General features: G+C 38.5%; 1 protein-coding gene across 1 annotated transcript in view; it reads right to left on the bottom strand.

Annotated features, from left to right (window-relative positions):
* Nucleotides 1-230: 230 nt before the first annotated feature.
* Nucleotides 231-15,859, bottom strand: part of TRABD2B (TraB domain containing 2B) — a 339,123-nt gene continuing 323,494 nt past the window's right edge. The window contains exon 7 of the mRNA XM_060773465.2: nucleotides 231-6,630. Within this exon, the coding sequence (XP_060629448.2) occupies nucleotides 6,408-6,630 (223 nt within the window). The 3' untranslated portion in view covers nucleotides 231-6,407. The remainder of the gene's footprint in view (nucleotides 6,631-15,859) is intronic.

The following is a 15,859-nucleotide window of genomic DNA, read 5'->3' as shown; positions in this document are numbered from 1 at the left end:
TTTTCAATTTCCCTTTATATTTCCCCTTTTTTCCAAAAGAAAGTGAAACAATGACTTCTTGAGCTGACACCTAAGATTTAAGATCCTTGTTTTTGAGAATGATAAATGAGGGTTACAAACTAAATACTGTTTAGAAGAATCACAGTTGACTCAATTACATTTTAAAACATAGTCATTTGCCCTGTTAAAAGATATTTCTACAATAGCACATTGGAAAAATGGACCCAAAGTGGATTTTTCAGTTTTTATTTTATCATCATCCATTATATTTATCAAAAACATTGATAATAGCAGATAATAGCAGCTAAATACACACACACACAAAGGAGCTAGAGAGCTAAAGAAGGTGTGGATTTTTAAAGAGCCTATCTCTAAAATGTTAACTCCTTTGAAGCCATACTAATGGCATTAGTGTTTCTCAAACTGTGCTCCTCTGGGTGTTTTGGACTTCAACTCCTAGAAATCCCAGTCAGCTTACCAACTATTAGGACTTGTTTGTGTTGAAGTCCAAAACATCTGGGGAAGCACAGTTTGAGAAAGTCTGCATTAGACAAAAGTTGAGTAACTCATGGCTAAGATTTTGTTGGAATGCAACTCTTTTCCAGTCCTCATTATTTGCAATACTAGGAAGACAGGGTATAATTGCAGTCCAGTAACAATTGCAAGGATGTGCATTGTCTTAGATGCCACACTACTCCACACACAAGTTCTGCAAAAGCAACAGACATATGCAAATATGTTTCTGTACAGGAGTCACATTTTTGGATTGCAAAAGTGCTGCAGTGGCCCATATATGTTATATATATCGTTCTTGTTTTAAAGGGTCTTTACATTCAGCATACTGCTATACCTTTACTTCTGTGCACAAACTTTGGTACAAAGTTTCAGTGCTGACTGATCTGACTACTCCTTGTTGCTAAATCTTGGCATGCCTTTCTCTGCTAATGTTTTTCCTAAGTTTATGGAACTAAATGCAAATAAGGTTGAAAATCTGTGCATGCTTATTGGGGATATGGTCCATGAAATTCAGTGGAACTTGCTTAGAAACCAGTATGTCCAGTAACCATTCTGGCTGAGAGGCACTGGAAGCTGTAGTCCATGGCTTTCCCAAGGTCTGGACTGGCTTCTCAGTAGATATGTATAGGATAAAGATATAACTCTATTTTTATTTCGTGTGAGGACAATCCATTCCCATCAGCATCACTTTGCAGGGGGAGAAAAAAATCCTTCTTAGTATCTCCTCTTAGCTGAATATCTCAAAGTCTTGTAGAGCAAGAAAAATAGATTTTTGCACAGGATCCTCATGTGCATTTCATCATAGGCCATTCAAATACCCTGGTGGGTGTGAGGTGTACAAAATTCTTGCTGGTCTATTTTTTGTGACATGGTTTCCCTGCTGTTAGGAAATCTATTTTTCAACCTGAGAACAAATGATTATGAATATTCTTTCCATCTCTAGTAAGGGGTTCTTTTTAAAGAACAGCAACATACTTCAAATGATGTTCATAAATGTTGCCCTTTCACCCTTAATTGTACCTTGATAGACACTGAAGTGTCATTCTGGTTTTTTTAAATTTAAAAATGGTCCTAATCCAAAACATCTGCTTGAAAACATCTGAAGGGAATGTTTACAAAGTGCAATATGGCAGTAATATGTAAAGACTAAGGCCAGCACAGAAACTATTAAAGGGAGATTTCTGCATCAATGGTAACTGAGACACTTGGTTGGTAAAAGATATGAAATTTTGGTTATTTTTTTAAACTTTTGAATTGCATTAGATACATGTTGCTTGAATGCAAGACAAACTGAAAATGCAGGACTTTCCCATGAGTATTTCAGATATCATTTTGCACATTTCTACATAATGTATTTTGGATTAAAGAATATTTGAGATGTTTGTTTTACCATGGACCATGCATATTATATAATGTTTGTTATGAGGATCACATATTGGAAACACGGATGAATCTGACAAGTAGAATGATCCTGCATTTTGTTCTGTAACAGAGTTTTTTCTTCTTTGGTACTCCAGCTATTTTGGACTTCAATTTCCAGAAGCCAAAGCCACTATAGTGCATGGGAAGGGATTTCTGAGAACTTGTCTAAAACATGTTCAAGGCCAGACGATGTGAACTGCTTTTCTGTGTGCATTTTTCCCAATGGAGAGGTAGAAAACTGAGTGAATTGAGACACCCTCCCCCTCCCCCCAATGCCCCATAACAGGCTAAAATGTTTTTGTTTTTGTTTTTGTTTTGTTTTTTGCCATGGCTGGAAATGAGGTTTCCCTTCTGAGATTGGTTATTGCAGGAAAACTTTTCATGGAGGCTTGAAGATGGGGTGAGGAGATGGAGAAGGGGACCAAGTGCAATGCTCTGTGGTGGTTTGGCTGTTAATGATTAGATTTTGGGAAGAGAAGGCTCCTCACTGGGTGAAAGGGCTGCAAAAAAAAAAAGCAGCAAGGATACAAGTGAGCCCTAACTGTATTTTCCCAACCCTGTCATAGTGGCTTGGGTAGCCATTAACCCAATGCTACATGTAGAGAATAGCTTGCTTCCTGTTTGACTTTGCCCTGTACAGAAGGCCAACAGAGTTTAGAAATGGCACTGCAGGTGCCTCTACACATTGTGTGGCCCAGGAAAAAGTGGCAGGAATGAATCCATGGTTTGAATTCATTAATGGAAGTGTCTTACCAGAGTGGGCTGCCCAGTCTTCATTCTGGTATAGCTGGGGAGGTGGGGCGTGTTAATATATTTTGTTGCTCAAACTCCTGCTAAGCAGTCAGACAGCCCATCCCCATCACCCCCTTTTCTTTGGATGTGCTTAAGCTGTGTCCGGCGGCCACTGGATTCTTATATATGTGCTTGTGTTCATACATTTAGCACAACTTGAAAGATGGTGGACATCAGTCCTGGATCCAAGATATGGATTACTGGTGTGTAGGACACTCACTACATATATCCTATTGGGGAGTGTGGGTAGAATGAGAATTCTACCTGGTGCAGGGGACAGGCCTTTCTGCAGTTCTGGTGACAAAGGACACCATGTCAAGAATCAGTGGTGTGGACCCTACCCTGTCATCCCATGGGGTTCCAGCAGAGGGCAACAATTGCAACTCATCTATCAACAGATGGCCAACCCTATCTAACAATGATAACCAATAAATTTGTGGCTTATTTATTTTTCTAATATCATTGCTGTACATTCCCGTTTATCCTGTAGAGCTCAGTTGCCTTTGTTCCGGCAATGTAAATTTTCAGAAATGTTAGTCTCGCAGGGAAGAGTGAACAATTTTACATTTTTTTCTCCTTACTATGAGAAAGTCATTTAAAACTACACAATTTCCCAAGATTATTTGCAGTTCCCTGTGTGGTGAACAGGTTTTTGGTACAATTGATTTTAACTTGTATTTTTACTCTGTTTGTTTTGTTATATGTCTTTTGATAGTGTTTATCCCTATTTATGATGTTGCAACAGAGAGAGGGTATTATTATTATTATTACTATTATTATTATCTGATACACAACAAAATTAGTACAGAGCAAAGAAGATTGGTATGCTGGCTTTTGTATTGGGTCACACGTTGGGCACTTCCTTATTATTATTATTATTAGTATTAGTATTACAATGTAGAAAACAATTTTCCTGCTCAGAAAACAGAAAACTATTATATGTGTAGAAAATATTGATTTAAGCACAAAAATGTTATTTTCTGTGCAAACACTTTAAAAGCAAACACTTTTGCTCAAGTTAAAGTTGTAGTTCATTTTTTTTATTTTAAGCAATATGTTTATTGATCATGGCAAGGGAAACCTAGAAGAGATGGCAGGAAGATTAAACAGGAATTGTGACTGGACCCACCTTATTTACCAAGTTCTGTTGAAGATAAGGTCAGCAGCAGAGTTGGAAGTAATGTATTACTTGCAATAAGATGTTTTGATAACTACTTATTTTCCTGCAGCAGGGAAAGAGACCTCATTTGCTAGGGCAGTAACAAACTGCTCTCCCCTAGATCGTCCATGGAACCCACCGGATCCCATTAAACAATGCCAGCAGGGATCTTTGGTTGAAGTAGAGCAGAGCTGGTGCATGCTCCTGCTGCGGCAACACTAAACACTTCCTGTATTGCCATAGGAAGTCATGGGTGGAAGTTGCGCAATTGATGTTTCCCCCATGGGATGGCCCTTAATTGAAGCCGGGTGATGCAGTGTGTGGAGCACCAGGTTCCCCACACACCCCAAAGATGCGAGACGACACAGGGCAATTCCAGTGGCCATGTGACAAGGCCACAAGGCTGTTCCTTTGGAGAAGGAAACAGGAATTTGATTCAGACCCCATTTGACTACCGAAACAGACCATCGATCCTGTTGGAACTGCTAGTGACAAGTGGTTTCCATTTCAGTGCCATAGTAAATCTGCTCTGCATTTTCGGACTGAATTTTTACAAAGGTATTCAAAGTGTTGAATCCTATCCCCAGAATAGATTCAGTCGTTTTAAAGTAAACAGTCAAACTGGGGTGGATTTATTGCCTAACTGACATGGGAATCACCAACAACTACTGATCAAAACTATGTGAGCTCCATCTTGGAGGATGTGCATGCAAAATGCAACAAAAAGCTAAAGGTTTTTCAGAGATTTTGTACATTGTGAAGGCATTCTACTAAGGTAATCTGTGTAAGAAAAAAACATGACTTTGTACATGAAGAGGCTTACAGATTATTTTCCTTCTTTCTGTTTGGCCTACTTTATTTGGCTTGGAGAAATAATGGTTTCATTTAGGAGTTGTTTTCAAGATTTTTAGAAAAGATGAATTGCTGCCAGAATATATTGTATGATTCTAACTGAGTGCTGTTTATCGTTTCTCTTTTTTTTAGCCTTAGTATTAATGGTTAATATAATGTATGAATAATTAATATGAGATGATGGGCCTGTTTATGAAAAAGTTGGGGATATTTATTGTAACTTAGCAAATGGTCTTTAGGTGGTGCAACATTTTATTTTGCAACAGCTTCAGTTATTATAATGTGACATAAAAACAAACAAATGATGTTGCTGTTGAAATATCCTGGCTGTATTAGGATAAATAAACTTGGAAAGCAGGAATTATATAAGAAACATTTTGACTTACTTTACTGTGCAAAATTAGGAATCATAAGCTTCACACTTTTATTTAGGCTCAGTTCATTTGTAACACCAAACTTGGCTTTGAGAAATATGTTTATGTACATGTATATCCTGGTTTATGCTTGCCTTCTAAACCTGGATTGACTGGAAAAATATTTGGCTGGTGGAAGTCTTAAACTAGAGGACAATAGAAAACCATTGTTGTTTGATATGTGCGAGAGAAAAATACTATTTGCACTATGAGATAAAATAACTCACTGAATATATATATATATATATATATATATATATATATATATATATATATCAGAAGAGATGGAGTATGAAAAGAGCATACGAACCACCCTGGGCTCATTGCAGCAGTGATGCTGTAGGATGGACCATGCTCTGCGTACTTTTGGAATCATAGCTTGAATCTTAACTTTCAAAGAAATAGGTTTTTAGCTGTTATAATTGCACAGGAAAATTTTAATCAACAAGGCAATATGTGGTAATGCCATAGAAATTGGGAAAACAGACCCCCTTATAATTATTTCTTATTACACATCAGGCATATGATTTTCACATTCACAGAATTTCAGATATATACTGGAAGGCCTATATGTCAACAAGTGATATAGCACAGCATCATCGTGTCACAGTCCTCTGACTGATCTATCTAAAGTAGACCTCATTATTGATCATGAATTCTGCTCCAGAGGTGAAAACCGTGTCAATTTCCTCTTTTCCTGTCATTGTGGGAATGAGAAATGTGAATGGAAACTTGAAATGATCTTTGTTTTATGCCACATGAGCTGAATTAAGAAGCCCTTGATTCAGGAGAAAATTCCAAGTTTGAATTCTCTCAATATTATGCCATCTTAATAATAATTCAGCTATTATTAATGTTTATTAATAATCTAGCAAATGTAATTTGCAACTTTGCAGCTACTTTTGAACAGGGATAACATTCTGCAATGACAAAAATAAGTTTATCGATTGAATAAATACACTATTTTTCTTTTATATATATATTTATATAAATATATATATATATTACAAAAACCCCCATAGCAGTATGGGAAATAAAGATCCTTCTACAAAAAGAAGATGTTAAGTCAGTGTATAAAATAAAGCTTTAGAGTTTCAAAATAATATCTGGCCAAAAGAGAGATGTATACCAGTTTGAGGTGCTTATTGCTCCTTGACTTGGAAGGCTTAGGTGAAACCATTCATTAGGAACAAATTTAATCATACTATCCTTCTTCTCTTTTCCGGATATTGCACTTAAGAATTCTTGCTTTGTCAAGAAGGATTCAGTAGATCCAGCAGAAAAGGAGCCATTGTCACACAGATAGAAATAGTTAAGGGTGATGCTATGATACGGCCAATAGCTGAGCTTTCAGGTTGTTGGCGGAATGCAAGATCTGGATGTGGCTGCTGCTCCGGCTGGCTTGAAAACCAAATGGACGGGTTAACTGGGATATAGCTATTGGTTGTCCTGATGTACGAAGGCATGCTTGTTGTGCTAAAAGTAAAGAAAAGAACAAAATTATAAAATGTTTTCAAACTGGTGATATTCCCATAGCAAGTTTTTTATTGACAAACTAGAGACCACAAAGTAGAGCAGGGGGTCCTCAAGCTTTTTAAGTTCATGGTCCCTCAGACTGTTGAGGGGAGGGCGGATTATAGTTTGAAAAAAAAAACCCAAACTGAACAAATTGCTATGCACACAAATAAGATATGTGTAATATTTTATTTGTAGTACAAAAAATATGGAAGAATAATGCAGTATTTAAAATGAGGAACAAGTTTAACCCACATAAATTTGGCAATATTTCCATGTGTGGGCCTGCTTTTGACTGATGAGATAGTCAAGTTAATTAGGATTCTTGTTGTGTGCCTTCAAGTCATTTCAGACTTAGGGTGACCCAAAGTCTAATGTTTAGGGTGGAGGCTGGGTAAATGACCTTGGAGGGCCGCAGCAACCTGTAGGTCTTAGTTTGGGGACCCCTGCATTAAAGCAGAGCTTTGCCACTGTTTTGAGGAGAAGTCATCACAATTAAGCTTTTCTTCACAGTGATTATGGGATAAAATGGTCTCATGAAAGGAGCCTTGTGTAGTAATATTGAGAAAAAAACACATCTACTAAAACAATGGCTTAGGGTGCATCTACATTGTAGAATGGATGCAGTTTACTATCACTTTAATTGCCATGGCAAAATACTATGGAATTCTGGGAGTTGTCACTCTACAAGTTTTCTAGCTTGCTCTGCCAAAGAGTGATGGTGCTTCACTATAGCGTCCAGGATTCCATAACATCGAGCCATGACAATTAAAGTGGTGTCAATCTGCATTAATTCTACAGTGTAGCTGCACTTACTTGTAATTTCTATAATCAATGGCTACAGTAGACACACTGAATCAATTTTTAAATCAATAAACACACACATCCCACTGAAGCACAACAACAGTTGCTATGCAGATATGGATTGCATCATGTAGTTGAATGAAGAATTGGCATTCTCGGAAAAATTCCATTTGATTTGTTGCCTTTATTTTCGCCCCCCCCCCCCCATTACTTCTTATCCACCTTTTAGACAACAATTTGGTGTGAATACTATAATCTTTTACAAGCTTTTTATAAGATCAGAGTAAAATATGAGGGTTCTCTAGATAAGAAAAAATGTAAATGTACATTATATAATTAGCGAATGAAAACATGTCAACAACAAAGTGTACTTGAGCAGTACCTCTTGTAATTACAGTAAGAAAGCAGGGCTGAACTGCAATAAGGATTCTCAGTTCTGTATAAATATTCCATATAGTAAAACAGATCTTAATTTGCTATGAGTCTTACTTTTTTTTTTTTTGCATGTGTTCTCTTTATATTTGCACTTTACTCAATAGTTCTATTCTCTAATGTTGTGTCACCAATCCGCCCATCTTCGACGAGACACTGAACTAGCTTTTGTTTGTTGGTTCTGATGTTCATTTTAAATATTGCTTAAAATTGTTGTTTTTATTTTGTTATATTGTTTTGTTATTATTTTGTTAATATGTATTTTAATGTGATGTTTTAACTGTTCTGTTGGGCTTGGCGTCATGTAAGCCACCCCAAGTTTCTTCGGGGAGATGGAGGTAGGGTATAAAAATAAAGTTTTTTTAAGGCTTTGGAAGGCTTACAAAATAGCAATAGGGGACAGTCAAGATTCAAGATTCCTAGAGCTATTAGATACAGATAATCACTGTTTAAAAAGGTTGTGTTCTTTCTCAATATCAAACAACCGTCTTGATTAAAGTTATATTTGTCATGCATTTCTCTGTAAAATTAATATATACACCAACTTTTTCAAACCCATTTCTTGACGTACAACCCTCTATATTCATGAAAATCTATATTTGAATCTTTTTTTGGCATACATCAACAATTTTAAATTGATTTTAAGCATAACAAAAATAGCACAGAGACAGATGGATCAGAGTCAAACTACAAACTATCATATAGCACTTTTCCCTAATGACAAGTTTGATGAAACATCATATAGTTCTGGTGTCTCACTGCATTTTTAAAATTAATCCACACAGCCGGAAGATTGGCATTTAACATATAACTTGGGATAGGGTGGTATGGAGTCATTTTATGAAGAGAGCAACCCAGACTTGTATCTGACTCTCTTTTTTTTAAAAAAAAAAAATTGGACAGTAGCTCTCAAAATACCTTTGGGGTTTCTTTTATTAAGATAATAACTTACACATTGAAACTATTTCTTACTTCTTAGATGGTCTTTCAACTTCTGCAGCAGAAGCAGCTTAGGTAATTTGTAACACTATTTATTAGAAAAGAGTCAGTCTTTCCTTTTGTTTTTTTTTTATTAATGCTTCCATTAGAAAATGCATAAGTATGTGGGTGAACTACAACTCCGAAATTTGTGGGTCAATCCTCCCCAAATCCCATCAGTATTCAGAGTTTGCCATGTTGGGTCTGTGTGCCAAGTTTGGTCCAGATCCTTCATCAGCTGGGTTCAATGCTCTTTGGATGTGGATGAACTACAACTCTCATATGTCAAGGTCAATAACACCCAGTCCCCATCACAGGGTTCTCTGGATGCAGGGAGAACTACAATTACCATCATGTTGGGTCAACCCTCCCCCCCCACCTCATCAGTATTCAAAGTTGGCCATATTGGGTATTTGTGCCAATCAGTTGGGTACACATTGTTTTGTTGATGTGGGTGAATTATAACTCCCAAACTCTGAGGTCAAACCCCATCAGTATTCAAAGTTTGGCATGCTGGGTATGTGAGACAAGTTTACTAGTTCCACCCCCAGTTTGGTACAGAGTACTCTCTGAGTGTTGGTGAACTACAACTCCCAGAATTCAAAAAAAAATTCAAAAACAGTCCCCCCCAATCCCACTGGTATTCAATGTTGGCCATGTAGGTAGTGCACCAAGTTTGGTGCAGATACATTGTGGGCTGGGTTCAGAGTGCTCTTTGATTGTAGGTTAACTATAAATTGCAGCAATTACAACTCCCAAATGACAAAATCAATCCTCCCCCCAACCCCAGCAGTATTCAAATTTCAGCGTATCAGGTATTTGTGCCACATTTGGTCCAGATCCATTGTTGTTTGGGTTCACAATGCTCTCTGGTTGTAGGTAATTACACCTCTCCTAAATCCCTGTCAATTCCACCCAAATTCCTCCAGTATTTTATGTTGGTCATGGGGGTTCTGTGTGGGAAGTTTGTCCCAATTCTATCTGTGTGTCGGGGCCCCGGGGGGGGGGGGGGGGGTGGTCACCGAAGACCATCAGAAAACACAGCATTTTCTGTTCGTCATGGGGGTTCTGTGTGGGAAGTTTGGCCCAATTCTATTGTTTGTGTGGTTCAGAATGCTCTTTGATTGTAGGTGAACTATAAATCCCAGCAACTACAACCCCCAAATGTAGGTGAACTATAAATCCCAGCAACTACAACTCCCAAACTCCACCAGTTTTTACGTTTGGACATACTAAGAATTCGTGCCAAGTTTGGTCTAGATCCACAATTGTTTGAGTCCACAGTGCTCTTCAGATTTAGGTCAATGCCACCAAACCCTTCCAGTATTTTCCCATGGGAGTTCTGTGTGCCAAGTTTGGTTCAATTCCATCCTTGATGGAGTTCAGAATGCTCTTTGATTGTAGGTTAACTATAGATCCCAGCAACTATAACTCCCAAATGAGAAAAATCACCCCCCCCCCCACACACACACCACCAGAATTCAAATTTGGGCATATCAGGTATTTGTGACAAATTTGGTCAAGTGAATGAAAATATATCCTGCATATCAGATATTTACATTACAATTCACAACAGTAGCAAAATTACAGTAATGAAGTAGCAACAAATATAATTTTATGGTTGGGGTCACCCCAACATGAGAAAGTGTATTATGGGGGCCCAGAGGAGTAAGGTTGAGAACCACTGCATTAGTCAAAGGCAATCTCTTTAGAGCAACTATTGTTGGAAGTAAGAGGCAAAGAGACTCCTGTCTGCATTAATATAAATATTGCTAGCAGACCAATATGAGAAAGTGGCATTTGGGAGCAGTAATGTCTTTTGTATTCTTTCTGGTAAGTGAACTCCATTTTGTATGTTCTCTCAATGTAGTGGAAGAGTAGCATATCTTCACCTCCTCATTTCAGTTGAGTAGTATTTAGCAGTCTTTAGTGCCGTGATGCAGGAGATGTGTGCTTATGAATTATATCCCCCCCCCCCCCTGTTTTTAGGTTATGCAGAGACTTGCCTAACAGCATCAAATCATACTGGATCAAAACTTCTAAAAGATTAATGGTTTTTAAGTTATTAACATTGGATTCTTCTTATACTCACTAGTTGTTACAACCAAAGATTGAAATAAATATGCCACCATGTGATACGTGGGGCTGCCCTTGAAGACGGCCCGGAAGCTTCAGCTGGTTCAGCGCGCGGCAGCCATGTTACTAACTGGAGCGGGTGGCAGGGAGCATACAACGCCCTTGTTGTCCCAGCTCCAATGGCTGCCGATCTGCTACCGGACCCAATTTAAGGTGCTGGTTTTGGCCTACAAAGCCCTAAACGGTTCCGGCCCAAAATACCTTTCGGACCGCATCTTGGCCTACGAGCCCACGAGGACCTTGAGATCGTCTGGGGAGGCCCTTCTCTCGATCCCGCCTGCCTCACAGGCACGTCTGGCGGGGACGAGGGAGAGGGCCTTCTCGGTGGTGGCCCCCCGGCTGTGGAACACTCTCCCTGCAGACATCAGACAGGCGCCCTCCCTCATGTCCTTCCGAAAAAGCCTCAAGACATGGCTGTTCGAGAAGGCATTTAATTAAGTGCTATAACAATGTGGTAAAGATGACTGGAATGGAACAAGGAATATGAGATTGGTTATGATTCCACTATGAGACGAAGCGGATTTTTAGTGTAGTTTTGTAATTGTTATGTAGTTTATATGTTGTTGTAATTGCCTCTTTGTAAATTGTCCTTTACATGTGTGTACACCGCCATGAGTCGCCCTAAAGGGCTGAGAATGGCGGTTAATAAATGCATCAAATAAATAAATAAATAAATAAATACAGTTTTTGTACTTAATGCATTTTAGTTGGAATGAATTTCAAATGAAGCTACTTTTCTGGTCAAAGCAATAAGGGCCTTGGTCATTCCTCTTCTCCAAAGGAATAGCACTTTACAGCATTATGTATTTCAGCTCACTCTTTGTCCCAACACAAATTGGTCTCTGTGTCCTTGCTTTTAATTCTTCTTATTTTTCTAAACTAAAATCCAGGCCACATGGGACACAAATGGCTTCCTAGAAAGACTATAAGTAATGCAAAAAGCTTTTTGTAAGAATTATTTATGTCAATTCTGAGAGAAACCTACATCTCATGGGTGTGCTACCATATGTTTTTACCTTATTTTGCTTTGTTTAGATTTTGACTGTTTCTTCTCAATGTAAGCTGCAGAATCATATATTTGTTATGTTATTATTTAATTCTTGTTAATCTGTTGTCACTTTTGATGTAGATGTGGTTTGTTTTAGGTTAGGGTGGGGTGGATTATTTGTCTTGGTCTAGTTTTTATGGCATCGAATATTTGCCAATACTTGTTGTTAACCGCTCCCCTCAGGGAGATAAGACAGGATATAAATAAAGATGATGCTGATGACGATGATTGTTATTATTGTAGTTCATGTGTCTTCATTTCTAATAAAGCACTTAAAAATGGTAGCTTTTGTAGAGATTCGTCATTTCCCATTGTTCATAGCCCTAAAAAATTCCCAGTTCTTTCAATGTTGTCTCCGTCTTAACCATTCTAGATTTATTAAAGCAGACAACCTAATTGTATGCTTGCCTACTCTTTAACCTTCCAACTTTGTCTTAAATAATCTACAAAGCCCGCCCCCCCCCAATGCCACCACATACTCAACAATCTTAAGATGGAGAACGGATATGCCTTTCTTCATCTACTGCTGAAAACTTTGACATTTGCTTTTGTAATCTAACAATCATAGTGTTTTTTTAAAGCCCCATGCTCTTGGCCTATTTCAGTTACATTGTAAAGTTTCAGAAATATCTCTGGAGAATGCCACATATTTGAAATATGGTGACCACTGAGAATAAGAACAAGAATTAGGTTAATTCTCAGACAACTGCAGAGGGGCAAAAGCCTTGTAAAATCCAATAACCTTTGAAGCATACTCTCTGAATCCTCAATCTAATGATTTAAAGATGTGAGAGTCCTCTCTGATTTGGAAACAACAAAAATTCATCCTTATTAAAACCAGTCTGTCAGGAAACTATATATCATTGCTTTTTTTAAAAAAGGACTTCAAAATTACTATAACTGTTCAAGGTTATGTAGCTGAAAAACTGCATGAATTCTCATGAAGTGTCTGTGTGGTCCTCAGGCAGGAGATGACAACGTTAAGTCTTTCTTTTGCCCTTCTCCCCACTACCTCAGAAATGCTTTGATGTTTTTCTCATATTTTGGGAACATCCCTTCATAATTTCATATTATGACTTACCACCACAGTCGACACAGCTTCCCCTTCAGAGACAAGAATTTCAGTGTGGGTCATTTATTTTGTCAACCCTTCACAGACACCAAAGGAAGAATGAATTCCATAACAGACACAAATTTTGGATGGCAATGTTGTCTCATAAATATCTACATGCTAATGTTAGGGGGTGAAATTCTGGAATTGTTTAGATGTGCAAAAGCTGCATTACTTTTGCAATATAAAGACACTAAAGATTTCAAAACCAATCAATCAATATGAAGACTAAAGTGATCAATTGGATTACCCAGCCAAATGATGACTGGAAATGAAAACTAAAACAAGCTGCAATGAATTGGAGCAGGCCCTGAAGATCCTTTCACCACTTGCAAACTTCTAAACAGAATTAAACGGATTGGCTAAGGCAGAGGGTTTGACATGGGTTCAAATTCCAGATCAGCCCCTAGAGACACACTGGCTGATCTTGAGCAAGCCATAGATTAGCCACAAAATAACACAATGGCAAACTTTCTCTGAATAAATGTCTGAAAAAATACTGTCATGAAAATCCTAGGATAGGGCTACTGTAAGTCAGAGTTGACATGAATGTAAAAACAACAATAACAACAACCCTGGGCTTAGTGTGGTAAAATGCTTAATTTCCTCTCCTACCTATAGCCCTCCAACAGCCCTAGTTTGGCAGGGATAATCATAGTTAGTCCCCTGTTGTTCCACTTTTTTAGCTCCATTGAAAATGTCCCAGTTTTTCTCTCATTCTCCCATTTTTCCATTAGTTCTCAGCTCACTTCCATTTGTACAAGCTGAGAAACAAGTGCAAAACTTCAACACTTTGCTTTTGTCTAAGCCTAATGAAAAGGGTAAGATTCAGCCCCCTCTGTTCCTCTCACCCTGGATGAGTTAACTGAGTGCAGATTAGTTTTGCACTTGTTTCTCAGTTTGTTTGTTATGAAGAGATGGAAGGATCTCCATGGCCTGCTCCAACTCATTGCAGCTTGTCTTTGTTTTCCTTTGGCTGGGTAATCAATTGCCATCTTGACCCACAGTCTGATGTTGCTTGGCCATACATCCCAGTTATCATCTGTGAATTGTTGGAAGGATGTCACCAGCTGCTCAAACATGCAGAAGTTCAAGATGATTTTTTTTCCAGCCTAGATGCTTATGTTCTATTGAGCTGGATTATCTTCCAGTTGCTGGAATCATCACCCTCTGCAGGGGTAATGGTGATGTTCTAAAAGGCTATATGGCTCTATCAGGAAGATAGACCAGAGTGTACCTTTGGTACAAATGGAAAAACCTAATTCTGCATAGATACAACTATACCTTATACCACATGATGACTACATTAAGCAATGACATTATTCAATTGGATATCCAGCAGTATTGGGTAACATTCAATCCTTGTGAATAGTGGTTAACGCCTGAAGGCTATTATGTATTTAGATACAATGTTTGCAAAGTCCAAAAGTCTGTATAATCAGCAAGGGATTGTGTGGCCAGCTCCAGCTATGAAGGCTACAACTCAAAATTGCTGGGTATGATGTATAAAGCCCTATATGGCTTGGGTCCAAGTGATTTTAAGAACTGCATCTGGCTATAACAACTTGCGGAGAGGTCTTCACCTGTTTCATTACCTTTCCATGGTGGGAACAAGGAAGAAGACTTTCTCAAAGGCTGCACCCACACTTTCAATTTATTTCCTCCTCTAGTGAGACTGGAATATCGGCCTCTTTGCTCTCCTTCTGCACCAAGCCAAAACTTGCTTATTCCATCAGGCTTTTATAAATGGACTCTGATGGGCTTCTAATACTTTGCTGTTCAATTTATTTTTTAAAAAAATCTTGTTTTAAATGGTTTTAATTCTATACATTACATTGACTTTTTAAATAACTTTTGTTAAATGGTTTAACTCTACAGATTACATTACGTTTTAAATAATTTTGGTCTATTTTACTGATGTTTGCAAACATTTAAAATCTGTACTCATTTTAATGATTTATAAACTGTCTTATGACCACTTAACCCCCCCCCCCTTTGGTACCATTTTGCTGGCATCCCGCACACCCTTCCTCCTTTTCCCATCAGATGGGCAAACTGCAACAAGGCACCTTAGCGCCCTGTCTCCATCAGACCCAAAAATGTGGGTAACTCTATTGGAGCTACCACAAAAACACTTACCTTTCTGTAGTAGCAGAGGAAGCCTCTTGTGACGCTTCCTTGGCACTTGTAGGGTCAGTAAAATGGGGCCTGCCGAGCATCTTTTTTTTTTTTGTCGTGTCAGGAGTAACTTGAGAAACTGCAAGTCGCTTCTGGTGTGAGAGAATTGGCTGTCTGCAAGGACGTTGCCCAGGGGACGCCCGGATGATTTTGATGTTTTTATCATCCTTTTGGGAGGCTTCTCTCATGTCCCCACATGAGGAGCTGGAGCTGATAGAGGGAGCTCATCCACCTCTCCCCGGATTCAAACCTGCGACCTGTCGGTCTTCAGTCTTGCCGGCACAGGGGTTTAACCCACTGCGCCACCGGGTGATGGTGCTTGGCAGGCCCTGTCCCCAAAGTGCTGTAAAGGGGCAGTTTGCCCCAGTGTGATGAAGTGGTTAGTCCTATTACTGGAAAGTATTTACTGGAAGTAATAATATTAATAATGATAATAGAAGGAAGAGAAGGTAGAAGAGGAGACAGAGAAATAGGAATTAGCAAATTGTGCATCAGAGTGGCAA

Source organism: Anolis sagrei, chromosome 4 (assembly GCF_037176765.1).
Source record: "Anolis sagrei isolate rAnoSag1 chromosome 4, rAnoSag1.mat, whole genome shotgun sequence".
NCBI classification, from domain to species: domain Eukaryota; kingdom Metazoa; phylum Chordata; class Lepidosauria; order Squamata; family Dactyloidae; genus Anolis; species Anolis sagrei.
The sequence above is the reverse complement of the archived record's forward strand: the minus strand, read 5'-3'. Positions and strand labels throughout refer to the sequence as shown.